The sequence below is a fragment of the Mustela erminea genome, chromosome 10 (assembly GCF_009829155.1).
Source record: "Mustela erminea isolate mMusErm1 chromosome 10, mMusErm1.Pri, whole genome shotgun sequence".
NCBI classification, from domain to species: domain Eukaryota; kingdom Metazoa; phylum Chordata; class Mammalia; order Carnivora; family Mustelidae; genus Mustela; species Mustela erminea.
The window spans coordinates 72,864,530-72,885,302 of NC_045623.1; the positions used below are offsets into that span (position 1 = coordinate 72,864,530).

Consider the following 20,773-nt stretch of genomic DNA (forward strand, 5'->3'; position numbering starts at 1 on the left):
CTGCCCTGTCCAGTGTGATAGCCACTAAGCCCCCGTGTCTCTCAAGCTCTTAAAATGTGGCTAGTGCAACAGAGTACCTGAATTCTAAGTTTGTTTAATTTGAATTAACTTAAATTTAGACTTGTTATGATGCTAAACTCCCAGGGAAGAGCAGATTTTCACAGACAGAGAATGAGGGACCCCACCCCCAGATCTGGGAAGCTTGGGAAGAGGACGCGGGTCACTGAAGGTTAGCCTCCCCTGTGTTCACCGTCCAGTTTACACCAAAGGGCTGGGCTTTCAACTCTGCTGTCTCACTGACTCCTCCTGACAACCCCCTGCAGCAGGACAGTCACTCCCATTTTACAGATGACGTCAGACAGGTTGAATGATTTGCTCGAGCTCATGTAGCTGAGAGAGAAGCCCAGCTGCGATTCTCCCCCAGGCTGTTCAGGAAGCCAGTTTGCTCACCCCAATGTAGGCGAACCCCTAAATGCTGCTGGGATCGCTGCAGAGAGGCTCGGCTCAGTTCTGGGCCATCAGGATGGGACTACCCTGCGGGGAAATCAGGGGCTCCCCCACACCTTGTGGGAGGGGAGGTTGGGTCATATGCTATTCTGTGAGTTCCCTGATATGGGGGATACACAATTTCCCCTGACTCAGCCTCACTGATGCAGATGGTGGTTTGAAGATAACGTCCCTTCTCCCTAGGCAGCCCCCACCCCCTCATCCCATAACTAGGTCCCGCGACAGACCCTTGCCTTTCTGAGACCCTGTGGACCTCCGGGACCAGGGTGGAAAACTCTTTCCCACCCCATGCCCAGTGACAGCTCAGCCAGCTGAGACCTGGGAGCCCAGGGTCCTCAGCCCTTCCCAGCTCACTGCCTGCAGCCTGGGACCTGTGGTGCTCCTGGGTCCCAGGCTCTGAAGGATCCCGGGAGGCTGGGCCTTCTGCCCTCTGGCCGTTCCCACACAGGCTAGCCACGGTTCCTTCTCTCGGGCTCCGCCCCTCTCTGCAGCAGTCTCCCGGGAGCTGCGTGTTCAATGGGCTATCAGGCCTCCCCATCACTCTCACGCCCCTCTCCATTACCCCTGAATAGGTGGGACCCAGACAGACACAGGCACTCCCAGCCCTAAGCCCCCAGGCAATCTCACCCAGGCCCACCTGGGACCTCAGAGCTCTGGAGCCAGTACCTGCCTGGCCAGTCTGGAGACTTAAGTCCTGGGAAGCCGTGACTCTGTGGTCTGGAGGTGGCACATTCTAAAGCAGCTGTCTAAACTAGGGACTGGCAGGCTCTGACCGCCATGGTCTGCGGGGCTAGGATTTGAGCCTGCATCTAATGACAGGTACAAGTTGAGGTCTCTAAGACCCTAGGCGTCACTGTGCAGGGTTCGGCCGCTGCATTTGGCTTTCTGGCAGCCTCCACAGATTCCGGGGGCGGTGCAGTGGGGCGGGCAGGACAGGGAGGTGGTTGCCTGGTGTGTTTAGTTTTTTTTGGGGGGGGGGACAGGGTGGCCCACAGGGCCCTTCAGGGTCCACATCTGCTTGGTTGGGGCCCAGCCAAAGCCAGGGCTGGCCTGTCCAGTTGCCGGGAGCCGGCTGGCAGGTTTTCTGTATGATGCTAATGAGGGCAGTGGCAGGCGAGGCGGGGTAGGCTTGGCTTTTGTCCCGCACTTGTCCTTGCTGGAGGGTCCTCAGAGAGAGGCAAGGGGCCTCCTCAGACCCAAGTGGCTGTGATTAGCCTGCTGTCACTCACTCTGATGGCTCCCAGTGCTCTGGGGGTGTGGCCAGAATTTCAGGGAGGGAAGGTGGGTGGGTAAAATGCGTGGAGCAGGGAACGTCCTAAAAAATCACGCTAGCTCTAGATGGGAATGAGAAGAAACTCTGGGGCATTCTCTGCCTTCCACCCACCCTTAAGGGCCTTTTGGGCTCCCCAGGTATCCCACGTGTAATCGTGCATCGTCTCTCACTTCCCACCTCTGAGCTTTTCCGTGGCTGAGATGCCCTCCCCGAATGCTCCAAGGCAGGTGTACTCTTGTGGGTTCAACTTTTCCCCAGAGGCTCAGATGCTGCACCTGCTGGATCCCCTATCCCCCAGGGATGGGTGTCTCCCCTACTTCTGAACTCAGAGCTCCTTGAACTGTATCTGGGTGCTGCTTGCCATCAGCCCATATTTGAGTCAGGGCCTCATCTCCGTAACTGTGAGTAAGTCAGTGCTGTGACAGTGTGTCCCTGGTCACTGGGGGCTCTGTCGCGCCCAGAGTGTGTGGGCTCACATAGGTGCTCAATAAATATTTACTGAATTATTTCATCAGATCCTCATGGTGAATGGGCACAAAGGGATCATTACCTTCATTCTATTAAGGGCATTTCCAAATCTATACGAAAATGAAGAGCATAATATAATAAATGGCATGAACCCATCGCCAACTTCAACAATCACCCACATGGGCAATCTTGTTTTGTCTACGCTTCCATCCCTCCCCACACACCCTGTCTACAAAATGGATTATTATGAAGCAAATCCCAAACATCGTGTTATTTCATCTGTAAATTCAGATAAAAATCTTTACTAGTTCTTATAATTAAAAATATCCACTGAATATCCACCCTGTCAGATTGGATATTATTGGATATGGGTAAATTCCTACCCATCCTTCAGAGCTTAACTCAAATGACACCTCTTCCTGGAAGACTTCCCTGATCTTTTCTTCCCCCTGGGGAGTTTAATGGCTGCTTCTCTGAGGTTCCAATTGTATACTTCCTTCATGGCACTCACTGCTTTTTAGTCATTGATTTTTTTTTTTTTTTAAATGTAAGGAGGAAGTTTAATGTAATACTCGAGTGCATCAAATAAGTGTGAATTCAAAATCTGGATACACTTACTGAGTTTAATTTCTCTGAACCTCTGGATTCTTGTTGCTAATGGGGATTGCACTCACCTCATATGGTAAGGATTAAGTTAAGTCGTGTCCACAGCACCTATCCTAGTGCCTGGCACATGGTAAGCATTCCATCAAGAAGTGGTAGCACTGCCAATGTTACATATCTTTCTGGACTGAGCTGGAGGGCAGGTCCCAATGCTTCCTATGTGTGTCCCAGCACCTGGGAGTCCTTTCTAGAAGAGCACGAGGGGGCAGGCTCCCATTCGCCAGAAAATAGGCAGACTGTGCTCTGCCGTAGAGTCCGAGTGCTCCTGCCTGGCCAGAGACAGATTCTTTGGCGGAGAGAGGCTCAGGGTTAACTTTAGGCTATTTAAGAGCCCTGCTTAAAAATCAGAAACGTGACTTGACTTTGCTTTTTAAAGCATATTTATTTTGTTTGTTTTTAAACTATAAGTTGTTTTTTTCTCCTCTTCCAACAAATATTTTTTGTTGTTGTTGTTATAGCAACTCTGGAAAGAGCAGAAAGAGAAGCAAACAAAATAAAACAAAACAAGGAGCGCCTGGGTGGCTCAGTGGGTTAAAGCCTCTGCCTTCGGTTCAGGTCATGATCCCAGGGTCCTGGGATCGAGCCCCACATTGGGCTCTCTGCTCCACAGAAAGCCTGCTTCCTCCTCTCTCTGCCTGCCTCCCTGCCTACTTGTGATCTCTCTCTGTCAAATAAATAAATAAAATCTTAAAAAAAAAAAAATAAAACAAAAACCACAAACTGAGCCCAGATCACCAATGAATATTTTTTTGTATTTCCTCCCTTTAAAAAATAAAATCTAGGGGCGCCTGGGTGGCTCAGTGGGTTAAAGCCTCTGCCTTCAGCTCAGGTCATGATCCCAGCTTGCTTCCCCCTCTCTCTCTCCTGCCTGCCTCTCTGCCTGCTTGTGATCTCTGTCAAATAAATAAAATCTTAAAAACAAAACAAAACAAAACCAAAATCTATTTTGTGGGGTGCCTGGCTGGCTCAATCAGAAGAGTGTGCGACTCTTGATCTCAGGGTTATGAGTTTGAGCCCCATGTTGGGTGTAGAGATTACTGAAAAATAAAATCTTTTAAAAAATCTGTTTTTTCCAATTATGAAATTATGATTGATTTAACTTTTGCATGCAGCTCCAAACTTTTTTTTTTAAAGATTTTATTTATTTATTTATGAGAGAGAGAGAGAGAGAGCACAAGCAGCAGGAGTGGCAGGCAGAGCACACAGAGGGAGAAGTAGGCTCCCTGCTTGATCCCAAGACCCTGAGATCATGACCTGAACCAAAGTCAAAAGCTTACCCAACTGAAACACCCAGGCGTCCCAGAGCTCTAGACTTTAAAAGACCTTTCATGTTGAAGGTCAAAGTCTGACTCCGACAAAAGCTCCAAACAGGAGATGTTCAGACGGCTTGGGTGTGGCTTGCTCTACACTGAGTTAGAGATGGTGACCATGTGGCCAGCAGAATGTGCCCATAATGTCTCTCACTGCCCTGCTGAGGTCTCTGTTCTGAAAAAGGCCTGGTTTGGGACAGGGCAGTACAGCTCAAACACTGGGTGCTGTGTTTAGATCTGGGTGCTCCCAACATTTATCCAACATCTACTGCTACCAGGGGTCAATGATTTACCCTCCAGCCAATCCTGTGCAGCATTGCTGGGACACAGAGGCTCAGGGAAGGAGTCTTGCTCAGGTCTCACAAATAGTGGTGGGTGAGGGTCTTGACCCCCAGCTCATTCCTCCTGGGCCCCAGAGACTTCAGCATTGAGCCCATTCACCCCCTCCCCCCGCCCCATCCCATTCCTGTGCGCTAACTGTCTCTGCAAGCTCGCAGCTCCAACTTGCATACCTCTAGTGATGGGGAGCTCATACCCTTTCAGGCTCTTCTTTGCTATCACTAGATACTCTTCAAGATAGGCTTTCTCTCAGTGAACTAAACGCAGTCTCTCTGTGACTCTTCTCATCCCCCAGCTCTGTGCTTAGAGGAAACAGAACACAATTTTTCTCTGGTCTAGGGCAGCCCTGCAGATATTTAGAGACAGAGACTCATTTCCAGGCTGAAAATCTCAGCTTCTCTAAATATGTAGTAGACTAATGGCAAAATTAGTATCAAGGGAAGAAAACAGGTTTTTTTTTTTTTTTAAAAGATTTATTTATTTATTATTTGATAGACAGAGATCACAAGTAGGCAGAGAGGCAGGCAGAGAGAGAGGGGGGTAAGCAGGCTTCCTGCTGAGCAGAGAATCGGGGCTCGATTCCAGGACCCTGGGATCATGACCTGAGCCGAAGGCAGAGGCTTTAACCCACTGAGCCACCCAGTTGCCCCAAGAAAACAGTTTTATTCAGGGTGAAATAAAATCAGTTATATGACTCCAAAGGCCCTGAAATATGGGACATGCCTGATGCTGGTACTTTGATGATAAGAAGTGTGAAGGGGATATGTATTCCTTCTTTATTTTCCTTTCGGGATGGAGACCTACTCTCCGCGCATTTACCTAGGCATTTCTTAGGGCTGGGTCCTAGCCTTCCAGCTCATCCTTCCCTATCCCAGCCACATTAGCCCCTCTAAGCCACTACTTCCTGCTCAGATCTCTCCCACACCCCAAGCTGCCTCCGGAGATGTCCCATGGCTGCTGGGAACTCAGCCCGCCCACACTAGGGCCCAGGATTCGGCTCATTGTTCTTTACTTGTCTCAGAGTCTCGTTAAATGAGTGAAGAGTCTCCCCTCACCCCCAACCTGCTGTGTTATCTGAGAGGGAGGACTAGGTGCTCCTTGGACACCACCCTTCCCAATCCCTCCCTCCTCACATCCAGCAAGGCACCTCAGTCTGCTAGTTGTACCCTTAAATTGCTCTTCTGTCTTTCCCCTTTTCTCCACACGCTGCTCTAACCCAGCCGGGCCTCCTGTCTTCTGGCTCCCCCTGACCCCCACCCCCAGCTTGCTCACTGCTCCCTGCTTTGTCTACCCAACACCCCCAAGCTGTGGTTGGAGAGACCTCCCTGAAACGCAAGACGGTCCATGCCATGTCCTTGCCTAAAACACTATAATGGTGTGTAAGGGAAAGACCAAACCTCTTAATAGCTCCTACAAGGCCATCAAGACCATTTTCTCCATCACCCCCTGCTCTCCGGATGGGCTGATTCCCCAATAGCTCCTCCTATCTGCACGCTTTCCCATCAGCTCTTCCCTGGATGACTGGTACTTCTGATCTTCTCTCCCCATGTCCTGGGGGAGCCCCACGCCCTGCGCCCGTCACTGCCTGACAGGTCCCAGATACACATCTCTAGCCCGGACCACACCTCTGAACTCCTGACTCAGGTACTCCTCTCCGGACAAAACGCATGAATCCTGCCTCTGCCGGACCTTCCCCATCTGTCTATTGTAGCTGAGCAGACTCAACCTTGAAACCATCCTTGGCTTCTCTTTTTCCCTCCTATTCCATATCATGTTGGCTGTCCCCTCAGAACGTATCTAGATTCAAATCCTGTATCCCTACTTCCCCAGCTGCTCCCTTGACCCAAGCCACCTCACCTGTGGTCCTGTGGTGGCTTCCCGACCCGTCTCCCTGCTCCTGCTCTTCTTGTTTTCCAAGGTCTTCTCTCAACACAGCGGCCGCATCTTGTCTTCTGTGCTCAGAGCCTATAGCTTCTTGGCTCTGATTCAGAGCTGGAGTCCGTACAGTCTGAAGTCCTTGCAAGGGTCCAGATGCGTGGCTCTCCAGCGGCCTTTCTTTTTTTCCCTTTTTTCTTTTTAAAAAATATTTATTTATTTATTTATTTGACACAGGGAGAGAGAGAGAGGGAGAAAGAGAGAGGGAATACTAGCAGGGAGAGTGGAGAGGGAGAAGCAGGCTTGCTGCGGAGCAGGGACACCGATGCGGGGCTCAGTCCCAGGACCCTGGGATCATGACATGAACCAAAGGCAGAGGCTTAACCAACTGAGCCACCCAGGTGCCCTTCCAGTGGTCTTTCAAACCTCCTCTCCTGCCATCACTTCTTGATTGGCCATGCTCACACTGTCCTCATGCCCCTTCCTCCAGACCTCTGCCCTGGCTGTCAGCTCTCCATGCCTTCAGTGGGCTCCTCTCTGACAGCTGGACGTCTGGCTTCCTCACCTCAGCTCTCTGCTCAAGTGTCGACTCTTAGAGGAGTCTTCCTTGATGAGTCTATGTGAACTAGCCCAGCCCTCTCTGCCAGCACCCCATTCTCCTGATCCCGTCGTGTCTTTCCCCTCCTGCCCTATGACCTTTTTTTTATCGATTTATTTGTTTCCTGGGTAACGCCTCTAGAATATAAGTACGCTTTGTGAGAAGTCAGATCTTGACTTTCTTTTGTTCATTGCTGTATCCTTGCATCTCGGAGAGGGACTGGTCCATGGGAGACATTCAATAAATGTTGGTTGAACAAACCAACAAATGAATGAATGAACTTTAGACTTAATGTTAATATTAATACTATCTTTTCTTGATTTCCTACAGTGGAGGGGGTCCCCTTGGCCCTCTTCCATCTCCTTTAACAAATCTGGTACAATTAGATTACAGCTTACCCTTGAACAACATGGGGGATAGGGACACTGACCACCCCTATCCGGGCATGGCCAAAAATCCACATATAACTTTTGACTCCCCCAAAACTTAACTACTCATATCCTACTGTTGACCAGAAGCCTTACTGATAACATGAGCAGTTGATACACAGCTCTTGTGTATGGATTATATACTGTATTCATATAATAACATAAATAAATTAGAGAAAAGAAAATCACAAATCACAAAGAAAATACATTTATAGGGGTGCCTGGGTGGCTCAGTGGGTTAAAGCCTCTGCCTTCAGCTCAGGTCATGATCCCAGGGTTCTGAGATCAAGCCCCGCATAGGGCTCTCTGCTCAGCAGGGAGCCTACTTCCCTTCCTCTCTCTCTGCCTGCCTCTCTGCCTACTTGTAATCTCTGTCTGTCAAATAAATAAATAAATAAAATCTTAAAAAAAAGTAAAGAAAAGAAAATACATTTACAGTGCTGTACTGTATGAAAAAAGTCCACATATAAGTGGACCCAAGCGTTCAAACACATGTTGCTCAAGGGTGAATGGTAATTAGATAATTAATCAGATAATTGTATAACACAAGCCCTATCTTAGTCGTTACTGTATTTCCAGGCCCATGGTAGACACCAAATTTGTTGAGTGAATGAATGAAAGCAAAGCCAGAAGCCTATTTGGGAAACTGACCAGCACAGAGAGCCCTATCTCTCCTACTAACTTACTGTGTGACCTTCAGTTAGTGGCTGTCCCTTTCTTTTCTTTCTTTTTTTTTTTTTTTAAGATTTTATTTATTTATTTGACACAGAGAGAGAGATCATAAGTAGCAAAGCAGCAGGCAGAGAGAGAGGAGGGAAGCAGGCTCCCTGCTGAACAGAGAGCCTGATGCAGTGCTCGATCCTGGGACCCTGAGACCATGACCTGAGCCGAAGGCAGAGGCTTTAACCCACTGAGCCACTCAGGCATCCCTGACTGCCCCTCTCTGAGTCACAGCTTCCCGAGGTGAAAAATGAGGAACAAGATCACAGCATTCAAGATGAGTGTTTAGGCCAGGGGACACTGTGATTCTAGACACCAGCACACCCAGTGCAGTCCCACGGCTGGGGCCCACAATGGTGGGCAGGGAACAGGGCTGCGCTGGAACCACCGGGCAATGATTGGGCCTTGGGACCTCTGCCGGCAGCTGAGCTCTTGGCAGAGGGTCAGCCCTTTAGTTTCTTGGCTGAGTGAGTAAGCAGCAGGAGAAGGTGATTGATTTTCCCCAACTGGGGGGTCCTGGTCATAAATCTCACTGGCCCAGTGGGGTCGCCTAGGACCCAGGAGTCACAGCCAGTACATTCCTTGGCTTGGGCGCTTCAGGGCTTGTCCTTTTCGCCCCTTCCAGCTTCCAGGGATGGGGCCCTGTACGGGGGTGATCACCCATTCAACCTGACCATGGCCCCCAGCTCTAAGTCCCAGGAAGCCCCTGTCCAGGAAGTGCCAATCTTTCTCCAGATCTGACCATGAGTTCATGTGGCATTGCTTTGAGCAGACCTGCCCTGGGCTCCTGCTGAGTCCTGCTTTGTGCTGTGAGACCCGTGGGTGGTCTGGGGCACCCCTTGGACACCCATCTCAGAGTAATCTTTTTAAATGTGTAAAGGAAGAGGAAACCAATTGTATTGAAATGTAGTTATTAAAATATCAAAAATATAAAGTTATAGTATGGTAACTTATGTGTATTTTTATAATGTATTAAATAATAAGATCTAGTGGGAATGGAGTCCTAGTGACTCCTATACTTCCATAGTGTTGAGCACAAGGGATGTATCCAGATGTTTGCACCAATGGTGTATGGTGATATGGAAATAATGCAGAGAGACTGTGGTTTGTTGTCTTCATTCTTTTTTTTTTTTTGAGATTTTCTTTTCTTTTCTTTTCTTTTTTTTTTCATTTTTAAGTAAGCTCTACACCCAGCATGGGGCTCAAACTCACCACCTCGAGATCAAGAGTTGCACCAACTGAGCCAGCCAGCTGACCCTGTTGCCTTCCTTCATTCTTTTTTTTTTTTTTTTGACATATTTATTTGACAGAGATCAGAAGTAGGCAGAAAGGCAGGCAGAGAGAGAGAGAGAGAGGAGGAAGCAGGCTCCCTGCTGAGCAGAGAGCCCGATGCGGGGCTCGATCCCAGGACCCTGAGATCATGACCTGAGCTGAAGGCAGAGGCTTTAACCCACTGAGCCACCCAGGCACCCCATGTTGCCTTCATTCTTAATGAAAGAAAATGGTCAATTTCGGGGTGCCTGGGGGGCTCCGTGGGTTAAGTGTCTGCCTTTGGCTCAGGTCATGATCTTGGGGTCCTGGAATCAAGCCCTACATTGGGCTCCCTACTCAGGGGGGTTTTGCTTCTCCCTCTCCTGCTCACCCTGCTTGCGCTCTCTGTTGCTGACAATTAAATAAATGAAATCTTTAAAAACAAAAAAGAAAGAAAATGGTCAATTTCAGCTAGAGGTTAGTAAAATGCAGATGTAATGTTTTCCCTGTGCAAGTTCATGAACCCCTAGGTTTTGCCCACGCGCCCTTGTGATGGGAATGCTAAGTGAAGGGGAGCCAGGTAAGAGAAGTACTGAGTCTGAGGGGAGAGAGGCTTACCACAGTCCTAACCAGCCCACGTCCTCAGAACCTGATTAAAATGTAAGTATCCATCTTAGTGTATTAACAGAGTCACAGAATCACAGGCCTTGGGAACTGGAAGGGCCAGAACCCCTTTTGTAGATGTTCCCATTGGGTGACCTAGCTCTGGGCCTCTGCTTGCACACCTCTAGGGATGGAGAGTTCATTCTCATTCCGGGTTGGGTAGCTCCAACTTCTCTGAGCAATGTGACACAGGGATGAATCAGACCTGTGAGGCTCCACCATCACAGCTAGAGGATAGAGAAAAACAAGGATTCGAAAAGAGCTAAAATTCTTACTTTATTCAGTAATTATTCCCTGAGCTCCAGCTTTGGCTAGGCCAGAGGTAGGGATTAGGTCTACTGAGACTTATTTCATAAAGTATTTGTTCAGTGTGTGCTCATGTACTGTGCTCAGTTCGGGTGTACTGGGGGTGACGTGGTTATGATGCCTTCTCCCTGGGGAGACAGATATTAAACAAATAAGCACACAAGTCAATATGTAATTGCACTCATGATCATGGCTGTGAAGAAATGAGCAGGGGAGACTCAGGAGAGTGACTTCAGACGGGGGAAAGGGGAGGTCAAGGAAAGTCCCTTGAAGAAAAGTGACATTTAGGAAAAGACCTGGAGGATGGGTTGGAGTCCACCAGGCAAGTAGGAGAGGAAGAGTAGTGGCCCTGATGTGGGCAAGGGCATGGCTACTCTTAGGAAGAGAGAGGAAGCACTGGGGCCAGATGGGGCTGAAGAGGGGACACCAGGGCAGCTTGTGAGATCTTTAAGCCCATGCTAAGAAGTTTGCATATTATCTTAAGGGCTGTTGGAAGCCCTAAAAGGGTTTAAGCAGGATCTGCTTGAAGGAATAAAACAAGGTATCCTGGAGCTCTCAGGCTTGCAGCAAAGACATTAAAGAGACTGAAATACTATGAGGATGAGTGAAAAAAAGCTTTTGTTTCTGTGCTCTAAACACCCTTCTCCAACGCCTCCCTGCTTGTCCTCTCTTTGCCCGGATCTCTTTCTGAAGCTGTTGCCTCCTCCAGGACGCCTTCCTCAACAATTTAGTCGTCTGTGTTGCTCTCCAGCACAGCCTTGAGCATGCCATGGGCCCTGTTCCCAGCATGGCTGACTGTTTACATGTCCGTGTCCACCCTCTCTTCCTCCAAGCCACCCACGGAAGGGGGCGGAAGTGGGGGGCTGGAGGGAGGGGAAGTTGCCGAATCTTCAGCGCCAAACCGGCCCCCTCCCTTCCTCCCCAACCTGGCTGGGCTCGGAGCTGGACTCTGCCACCTGCTGGCAACAACTGTAATGGCAGGTGGCTGGGGTTGGGAGAAGGCCCCTTCTGGCAAGTCTAGGCCTACATTGGCTTTTCTGAAGGGTAATCCGTCACACAAGGTCTAGCTAGATGGAGGACCTGTCCAAGGGGGACTGCTGATTCCGGGGGTGGGGGGGAGAGCTGATCTGGGACCAGGAGGGAGGAACTGAGTGTTGATGGAGCAGCAGCTCCGGGATGAGGACACAGAGTCCAGCCCTGTGACACCCTGAGGCTTGAGTCTAAATCTTGCGCTCACACCAAAGCAGCAGGGGGCCCAATTTGTTACCATGGGGACCCAGGGTCATGTCCATACAGGTGGGGAGGTGACCCCCCCTCCCCAGCTGGATGAGGACGCCCAGTGAGCAGAGACCAGCCTCAAAGCCAAGTGTCCACCCACACCCCTCTTTTCCGGAACAACTTGTTTTGCTCTAAAGCTTGGGACTTTGACCTGGGAGGTGTGTTTTCCTCCTGTTGGTCACCTGATGTCCTTCCTGCTCATCCTCCTCCCCCACTACCCCAAAACCAGCCGGCCAGACTGGGCCCCTGGAGTCCTTGTCCTTCTCCGTATTCTTTAGGGAAGGGGGGACGCTTGGGTGAGGGAGCAAGGACCAGATACCCTGGGACTGATGGGAGAGGCTGAGCTACTTCTGGGGGGCAGTCCTTAAGAGGGGGTCACAATGCTGACAAGCACCCCCCAACCCCCAGCTCTTACTGGATCTCTCCTTCCTGGGTTTCTGGGACATCTCACTCTTCTGAGGTTTCTTCCTCCTGCTCAAACCTGCTCCTCTTCCTTTTTAAAGACCCTTATCATTGGAGTTGTGCCCTGCTCCTCACTTCTCTCCTTTCTCCTGCTCTCCTCTTGCTACACACACACACATACCACATACCACACCCATACCACACAAACACCACACACACATGTACATACACCATGGACACCATACACCACACATAGACACACGCCATACACACCACACACACATTACAGTGCACATACACATATACCACACATGCACACACGCACACATATACACACATATATACACACATCGCACACACCACATAATATACCAGACACCACACACACGCTACACACACACCATACACACACAGACACCAAACCACACACACACACACACACACACACACACACACACACCGCCCTGGGGAGACCATACATTCCTGTGACTCAGTTACCCATGCTGTGCCACCCATGTCTCCCAGATCTAGCTCTTTACTCCAGACCCCAGATCCTGCTGCCTTCCTCCTATTTCCTTCCGGAGGGTCCACAGGGACCACGAGCATCATACTCCTAAGCCTGAAGCTCACCATCCCTCCATCGCTTCTGAAACTTGCTCTGGTTCCTTCAGAAGCTCTGGGCATCACCCTTGGCAACTCCCTGTCTGACCAGCCGCTCCCTGCTGGTCACTGCGTCCAGAAGCTGCGTCCTGTCCACTCCATCCCCTGACCAGGGCTCAGATGCACAGCCGCGTGGTCCTGTGCTGCCGCAGTGCTGGGTGCGGGGCTGCCGTATGCCCCCTACCCCGGCCGGTAGCCCCCTTTCTCCAGCCCTTGCCCTCCCCACTCATTCCCCACCCTGGGGCCAGAAGTGTTTTCTCAAATGCAGAACTGCCCACCTGACTGCCTGGCTTTAGGCTGTCCAAGAAGGCATCCTGCTGTTTAGTAAGTTCAACTCCATTCCTTGCATTCCAATAGGTGATTCCCTGGCTGTTCATTAACATGAATGGTGCCTATGCTCGCCAAACTTTGTGCCAGAAGGTTCTGAGGACACCCAACTGGGGGTTATGGAGGGAGAACAGGACATACGTGTATGTGTCATTCAAGCCCAAGCCAAGGCACCCCGTCTTCAGATGATAGTGGGTGCTCTTTCCTCGAAAGTGCATACTGTCCTTGAACCTGCGTACATAAGGAGCAGGGATGAGCCATAACATCAGATGGCTGCCACTGGCAGAGCCATCCTGCAATGGAAAGGGTGGCCCACAGGGTCCTGTGAACAGCAGTTCGGTGGCTTCCGTGCAGGAAGGCTGCAGAGGGACTTCCAGCCCTGACTTCTTGGGGACCCTCCATTTCTGAGACTTTGCCTCAGGATGCCGGGTCCTTCTTTCCTAGTGTCTGTGGAGTCAGCCTCTCAGCCTCTTTGGCTTTCTGGGGAGGAGTGAGGCAGGGAGACCCAGCGTGACCCTCTAGCCCAGGCCTCAACAGGTCTTTGGGTCATTCTTAGCGCCTGAGCTGGAGGGCCAGGTGGATCCATGTGATCCCAGTGTTTGAGGGCCCAGGGGTTCAGGGCCCCACGTTGGATCTTTCCATGTGGGGATGTCTTTCCTTCGCCTCCACAGCAGGGCTCTCCCTTGTCTCCCTGTGATGTTGGAGGTAGATGGGGAGGTGTGTATAATGGTCTCTGACTGAGCCTCGATCTTGTCCCAGGGAGCTTCCATCCACCTTCCAGAAGCCACATCTGGGGCTGAGAGGACAGCTGAACAGGACCAGGGCAGCTGGGTAGGTAGGGAAGGCTGGGGACAGGGCCCCTCAGGCCCTCTGGCATGATCCCCACAGGACAGGGTAGATTATAGAGCTACGAGGCTAGGCCAGGGATGGAGGGACAGAAACCCCAAGGTCTGGCCTGGCTAGGGAGGGACAGGTGAGCTGAAGAATAGGAAATGGGCTGGGCTGCGGCGGGGAGGGTCCGTTTTGACCTTTCCCTAGCCTCTGGGGTTTTCCCCAAGCTCCTGCTTCTCGGCAGACCGCAGATTTCTTAATCCCACTGTCAGCCTTCCAAGGCACCCTGCCCATAGGAACCATAATGTGTCACTCCTCAGAGCCCAGGCCCCCTGCCAGGAAAAGGGAACTGACACAAAAAACTGGGGAGGCCTAGGGCTTGGAGGTGAGACACCAACTCCCCTCGCCGTCTCCCAGGTCCTCAGACCTGCTTTCTTATCCAACCTTTGAAAGATGACCTCGAATGCCGGCTGGAGTGGGCAGGGCACCGACCTGGAAGGCCAGGCCTGGAAGCTCATTACCATGGGCGGGAGGGCAGTTTCTCTCCACCTCCCTTCCTTCCTCCCTCGCCTTTTTCCTTACTAGCTCCTCTCCTCCAGGGCCAGACTGAGCCAGCCGTTCCCAGGTGGACACTCACAGGCCTCACAACTGCTCCAGAAGCCCAGAAACCAGCCGCCCGAGAGAAGGCCCAGAAGCTTCCGCAGCCATGTCAGCCCTCATCCTGCTCCTCGCTGTCCTGTTCACGGCAGTGCCGCCAGCCAGCTGTCAGCAAGGTAGCCCAGGACTGGTGGCTATGGCGAGGGGGGCTGGGCTGGGTGCTGCTAACCCAGGGGTGCATGGGGTGCTTGTCTGGCTTCCCTCACCACTCTGGACACCTACAACTGGGAAGGGGAAGCGGGGACTGGGCTCGCTGGAGGAACCTCCAAAGGCAGATACCCCCCGAGCAAGGCTTCTGTCTGGGACTTGTTTTCCAAGAGTGAGGAATGTGGGCAGCAGGGGAAATGTGTGGGCTTGGACTGGAGTCCTAGAGGAGTTGACACCCAAGCTCCAGGAGCAGGAATTGCCCGAGAGATGATGGGGTCCTGAGGATAAGGGTTCAGGGAGTGGGCCCGAGGGGTCCCTCATATGGCAGGCTTGTCCCAGGGGAGGGAGCATGTTGTCAAGGCTGGGTCCCTGTCTCTGGCTGAAGTCCTCATTGTTTCAACTTCCTGGGCTAGGGTGGGGTAGGGAACAGTGCCCCAGGGTGGCCCACTTCAGAAATCTGAGCTCTCCCTCTGTCTTGCTGTGTGGCTGGGAGAAAAATCACTGCCCCTTTGTGACACTCAGTTTTCTCCTCCATAAAGTGAGGACAATAGAGCCGCCCTGCCTACCCAGGTGAGGGCGTGGGAAGGCTGCACAGCAGGGAGGCACCACACCCCGAGATCTGCTGTCCGCCCTGAGCTGCAGGGCCCCATCCGCCTCCCAAGTCTGGGGGCTCTGCAGGTGGGATTTGGTGCAGAGGGGACCGGCAAAGATGCTCCCCAAGTAGCTTCACAGGAACCCTGAGCTAACATGCAGGTCCACTTCCCCTCTGCCTCCCAGTCTTGGAAGCCCTCTGATCAGAAGATCAGAGGGGTTGAGAGACTTGAGTGGATCACACAGCAGTGTGAGAAGAGATGTAGCCAGGTGCACGAGCCCTGGCTCTGGGGGCCCCACACAGACCACGTTCGGCCCCTGGCTCCTGACAAAATCCAAATGCAGGGAAACGGGCGGTAAAACAAACAGGGTTTATTTCAGTGGAGGTCAACCCCAGGAAGACAGTGGACTAGCATCTCCAGGACTGTCTGCAAAGTGCCAAAAATACTTCCAGGTTTCTCTAAGAAAACTGTGGGGCAGAAGTAGGTGGGTCCATGCAAATAGGCCAGGAAGGTCAAGTCTGTCTTTGCTTTGGGGGTCTTGCTGGCTCGGGGCCATCCTTACTGCTTGAAGGCAGAGTTTGGGTTCCCAGAACTGCCCTCAGGGTCTTTGCCTGAGTGAAGAGATAAGCCAGAAAGAACTTCAATGGGAAAGTTTGAGATCACTGGGGAGGGACTTGCAGTCTTTCAGGGACAGGGCTCAGGTCACCTCTCTCCTGCTGCAGGCTCTGCCCCCTGTACTCTCTGCTCACTTCAGAGCCACGTGGATGGAGGAGCAGGGTCCAGGGGTTCCCTGGGTGTCTGGAGGGAGTTGGCTGCAGGGTCTAGAGGAGGCAGGGAGGGGCCTCCCAGGGCTGGAGCCCTAACTCCCCATCCTTAAGTAACCATGGACAGACAGACAGACTGAGGAAACAGTGAGTCCAAAGTACTTTGTTTGGGCAAGTCTGTAAGTCTGTAACCACACTGATCCGTGGATCCGGCCCCAGGCCCCTCCCCTCTTCTCTGTACCTGGCAGGCTCAGAGGAATCTCAGAGAAGGGGTGGGGCCTTCACAGCAGCAGGAGAGCTTTAGGGTAGACTGAAGGAAGGACTTTGAATGAGAGTGAGGCAGAATGAGGTTTCCGATGCCCAGCCCAGGCCCCTCTAAATACAGGGTGGCACCAGGTCTGCATGTGTCCTGGCCTGGACCGAAGACCTCTGGGGGCCTTCTGTTGGCCTCTGTCTCCTCCTGACACCCACCTGCTCCCGCGTTTCTGTTCTCTGCGGGGTTAAGTGCTCACAAGCTCACAGAGCAGTGATGCCTGGGGGAGGGGAGAGCCCTTTGGGGCTGCCAGTGGCTGAGGGCAGAGATTTTGGGAAACCTTGAGGGTTGAAGGTGGTGTCAAAGGTCAAGAAGGAAAGAAGGTGATGAATGGGGGGGTGGGAGTCTCAGCCTGGTCTCTGGCCTAGTCCTGTAGGCATCCAGCCGGAGGAGATAAAAGGGGCTCAGGTTTTAAGGCTTTTTTCCTGGCCCCCCGACCTGGAGGAGAACTTGTCCTTCTGTCTTGTTTTTCCAAAGGTGTTCAGTCCCACCCCTCTCTCCGGGTGCCCCTAGCTAAGCTGCCATGCTTGTTCTCCACTCCCGCGCCCTAACCAGTGCCAGAGAAATCTCATTATAGAACAGGATCTTCCAGATGCCAGCCCAGTCCTATCAGCTCTGGCCTCGCCAGCCTATGGAAGTCAGGGAGAAGGGGAGAGACACACGGCTGGCAGGGCCTGGGCCAGTTGTCCAGAGGGCTGCCCTTTGGTCCCTGGGGCCCAGACACTCCCTAGGGGGCCTTGCATGGGACCCACGTGGAGGGTTGGGGGGGGGGCTTAGGGATGTCTCTCCTAGCCATCTCATTCCTTTTCTGAATTCCTGTTTTCCCACTGTCATCCCTTTCTGAGCTCAGTGGGGAATCAGGTGGGTCCTTCTGGCCACCCTGGCTGCCCCGGAATGTCTCGTCTGGTCCTGGCCACTGGCAGGCGGATGGCCTCTGACACAGGCTCTAGCCTTTGGGGCATGAGGCCCTTCCCTCCCCTGTTTTGTACTTGGAGCCCCTAGCCTGCTGCAGTTACCACGCCCCTCTTTCCAGGCCTGGGGAGCCTGCAACCCTGGATGCAGGGCCTAATCGCTGTGGCTGTATTCCTGGTGCTGGTCGCAATCGCCTTTGCTGTCAACCGCTTCTGGTGTCAGGAAGAGCCGTGAGTACCGTCCCTGGGGTCCCTGGGGGGCCCCGGGGTTTGGGCTGGTGCTGGCAGGGTGGGCCCCAGGGCCATGCCACTGCTCTAGTAGTGCTGAGAAGGGCCTCGGAAGCCCAGCAGCCAGTCTGTCACTGTGTGGAAGTGACACTGAGGCCAAAGGTGTCTGGGACCAGGGCTGAGGCTCAGTGACTGCCAGACTGGGCTCTGGCAGTCCCCGTGGCTCCGTGCTTGTTCATGGTGAGCTTCCCCCAGATCTCAATGTCTCTCTCTCTCTGTAGAGTCAGAACACTGGCCCCACTTGTGATTGGGGGTGTGAAAACCTCTGGGAAGGAAGGTTCCATCATTCTTCAGGGTCAGGTGCTGTGCCACATCCTGGATTCCAGGGGGTTAGCAGGACAGACACCGCGGTGCCCCCAGGCTCCCAGACAAGATGGCAAGGAGCAGTCACCATGCGGGGCTGTGCTGAAATGCAGTCCACTCCGTGCTCCCCAACCCAGGCTGCCCCTGCCACTGTCTCTCATGAGGGGGGCCCAGTGCCCTGGGGGCCAGCTGAGGCCCCACGTGGCCCCATGAGGAGCCACGAGCCGTCATGGGTGGAGAGAGGCATAGGGAGGACCACAGACAGACCAGCAAGGTAGGCAGGACCTGGGCCTAGCAGCAACCGATGCCCCGAACTTTGGGCTTTATCCTTCCTGCAGGAAGAATCCCATGAAAGCTTGTATGCTGGTCTTGAGTTGAGGAGTGGCCTGAGCACAACTGGGGGCCCCAGGTACATGCATGGGGGAGGGGCAGACGAGAAGGGCAATAACCTCCCCACCACAAGCTTGAGGTCAGGAGAGAGTCTGGTCTCTGGAGGCAGCAGAGGACATAGAGAGGGGACCTGTCTGAGAACTGTCCAGGGGGCCGGTCCCCAGGACTTGTTGGAGGGGGACCGCTGCACGCAGGAGGTAGGAAGGACAGGGATGGGTCCAGGCTTCTGGTGGTACTGCTCACAGAGACACGGAGCCCCCGAGGCAGATCTGGAGGCAGCTGAGGAGTTAGCTTGGGACATACTGAGTCTGAGGAGCCCGTGTGGTGACCCAGGAAGGGCAAAAGCAGTGGCCAGAGTGCTGAGCTTTTGGTCAGGAAGAAGCCTCATTTTTTCACCTGAGCTATGCTCTGCCTTGAGTGGAGGTGGACTGTGTCCACATCCGGTGCAGGGAGAGCCACGTGGCCGTGGGGGGGCCGACACCAAAGCCTGTTGGGTCTTGAGCTGAAGCCAGAAGGAGGATCACAGAGGGAGGCTGAGTGGTGGTTGGGGAGAGGGCTTGGATAATTCTTCTGCAAATCTCAGCCTGGGACCTGAGGCCCCCCACCTTAGCAGGAAGGGTGTGCAGGCCCGTGGAGCAGGGCCAGAATCAGACCACTGACAGGGGCCTGGCTGGAGAGACGGGCTTCTGCCAGGGCCCAGCCGCTGCCCTTGGACTTGTGAGAAACAGTGCCTGGAAGAGCACCTGCCTGGACAGGGGGAAGGAGGGAGAACAAAGAGGGTAGGGACCCAGGGGGCCCTACTGATGAGCCTCATCCACAGGGAGCCTGTGAACACGGTCATGACCGTTGGAAACAAGGCAGATGGAATCCTGGTAGGAACAGATGGAAGGTACTCCTCGATGGCGGCCAGCTTCAGGTGAGGGACTGGTACGGGGCTGACCGACCACCCTGTGCTCCAGAAGGACCGGGTGCTTCTGAGAAGTGGGGTTGGAGGGGGAGGAGGACTCATGTGGGGAAGGGCTCAGTGAAGGGAGGAGGGAGGGGTGCAGTGGGGGCTTTGTGAAGATGCAGGGCTCCTGGGGGACCACCAGCTGAGCTGGGGAGAAGGCCCAGTAGGAGGATGGGATTGGCAGGGGAAGGGGCTCAGCCAGGGGACTGGGATTCATACGGAGGGGTGGAGGGGTGCGGTGGGGCAGAGGGACTCAAGGAAGGAAGGGGACTCTGAAGGGATGAGTTGGGGAGGCAGCTCTGTGGGGAGATGGGCTCTGTGAGGGGGGTGTTCAGTGGGGGTCCAGTGGGGGAGTGGCTTAGCCTAGGAGAGAGATGGGGGCTCAGGGAGGGGTGCTGAGAGGCCTCTAGTCACGGGTGCACCTGGGACAAGATGTGGGCAGGGGAACTCTCTTCTGGCACTCAAGTACATTTATTCGGGAAGATACTGCTGTCACAGGTGCAGCAGGATAGAGCACGGAGGGGGTGATGACCCCTGTCATCCTCTTTCAGCTCCAGTGAGCATGAGAATGCCTATGAGAATGTCCCCGAGGAGGAGGAGGGCAAGGTCCGGAGCACCCCCATGTGACCGCCGCTTGCCTGTGGCCCCCAGCCCTGACCCCAGCTGCCTGTGATGGATGCCCAGCTCACTGCCCAAGCCAGCCACTCCTTCTTTGTGCAGGAACCGACAGGAAGGGGCCGACTCTCCAGCTCCACACTGCCCACCTTCCCTCCAACTGTCACCAGCCGAAGTCAGAGCTGTGTCCGGGTTGGGACTCAGCAGTGGCCCTAGTGACTCACCTGGTTCCTGCCAGGTCTCCCTCCCAATTTAATTCAGAAGACCCTTCCGAAGAGGACAGTCAGCTCATCACCTCCAACCCTGCCTCACATCCTCTCCCTCTTAACCGTGGAAATGGCTCTCATTTCTATGAAATAAAGATGTTTTGTATTTCCAAGCCTGATGTTCCCAGGGTTCAGACACCGCCCCTCAGGCTTAGAGCCAGGCCCAGTCTTGCTTTCTGAGTCATGACCGTCATCTCCCCAAGCCACCTCATGGTGGTTTTGGAGGATTACCCAGGAAATCCTCTCTGGGAGCCCCCTTGGGGTAGGGAGCTCACCTACTCCAGCCTTTGTTCCAGGCAGAGACCCTCCTGCCAGTGCCCCTCCCTGACTACCCTTCACAGGGTAAAGTGATTCTGGGCCCTTCTTTGTTCAGTACTGATGCCTGTCCCTATCCTCTGTGCTGCCTGGCTTTGTAGGTCACTCACTTGTCCCTCATCCAGGCAGCTCTAGCGGTACTTGGGATGTACTTGGAGTATAAGAGGTTCTCAGAGCTTGCGCTAGGACGCAGGGAGCCCAGCTTTGAGTCCCCGTCCCCTGCAGCCTTACGAGGTAACTTTGGGAGTCACAGTCCTCTCTGAGTTCAGCTTCCTCTCTTGGGGGGGGTGGTGGTGGTCAGTTTCATCACAAAACTGGAGGAGAATCATTCTCAGTCTTGCCCCTGACTCCCTGTCCTGAGGG

The 20,773-nt window shown here is 53.3% G+C and overlaps 1 protein-coding gene across 2 annotated transcripts; it reads left to right on the forward strand.

Moving 5' to 3' along the window:
• The first annotated feature begins 14,206 nt into the window (after positions 1-14,206).
• Positions 14,207-20,208, forward strand: PDZK1IP1 (PDZK1 interacting protein 1). 2 transcript variants are annotated; one of them, XM_032303052.1, is made up of 5 exons: positions 14,207-14,284; positions 14,499-14,672; positions 17,407-17,515; positions 19,086-19,181; positions 19,766-19,850. In XM_032303052.1, the coding sequence occupies exons 2-5, from the start codon at positions 14,606-14,608 to the stop codon at positions 19,839-19,841; spliced, it is 348 nt and encodes a 115-aa protein (XP_032158943.1). In that variant the 5' UTR covers positions 14,207-14,284; positions 14,499-14,605; the 3' UTR covers positions 19,842-19,850. The 2 variants fall into 2 exon arrangements, with proteins under 2 accessions (XP_032158943.1, XP_032158944.1); XM_032303053.1 differs by lacking the exon at positions 14,207-14,284 and having other exon boundaries at positions 14,452-14,672; positions 19,766-20,208.
• The last annotated feature ends 565 nt before the right edge of the window (positions 20,209-20,773 follow it).

What these genes read in the sequence shown, in the direction of transcription:
- PDZK1IP1 (XM_032303052.1), top strand. Translation starts at nt 14,606, where the DNA reads ATGTCAGCCCTCATCCTGCTCCTCGCTGTCCTGTTCACGGCAGTGCCG. An exon ending in TTCTGGTGTCAGGAAGAGCC is followed by an intron (nt 17,516 to 19,085) that starts GTGAGTACCGTC and finishes CCTCATCCACAG; the next exon opens with GGAGCCTGTGAACACGGTCA. An exon ending in TCGATGGCGGCCAGCTTCAG is followed by an intron (nt 19,182 to 19,765) that starts GTGAGGGACTGG and finishes ATCCTCTTTCAG; the next exon opens with CTCCAGTGAGCATGAGAATG.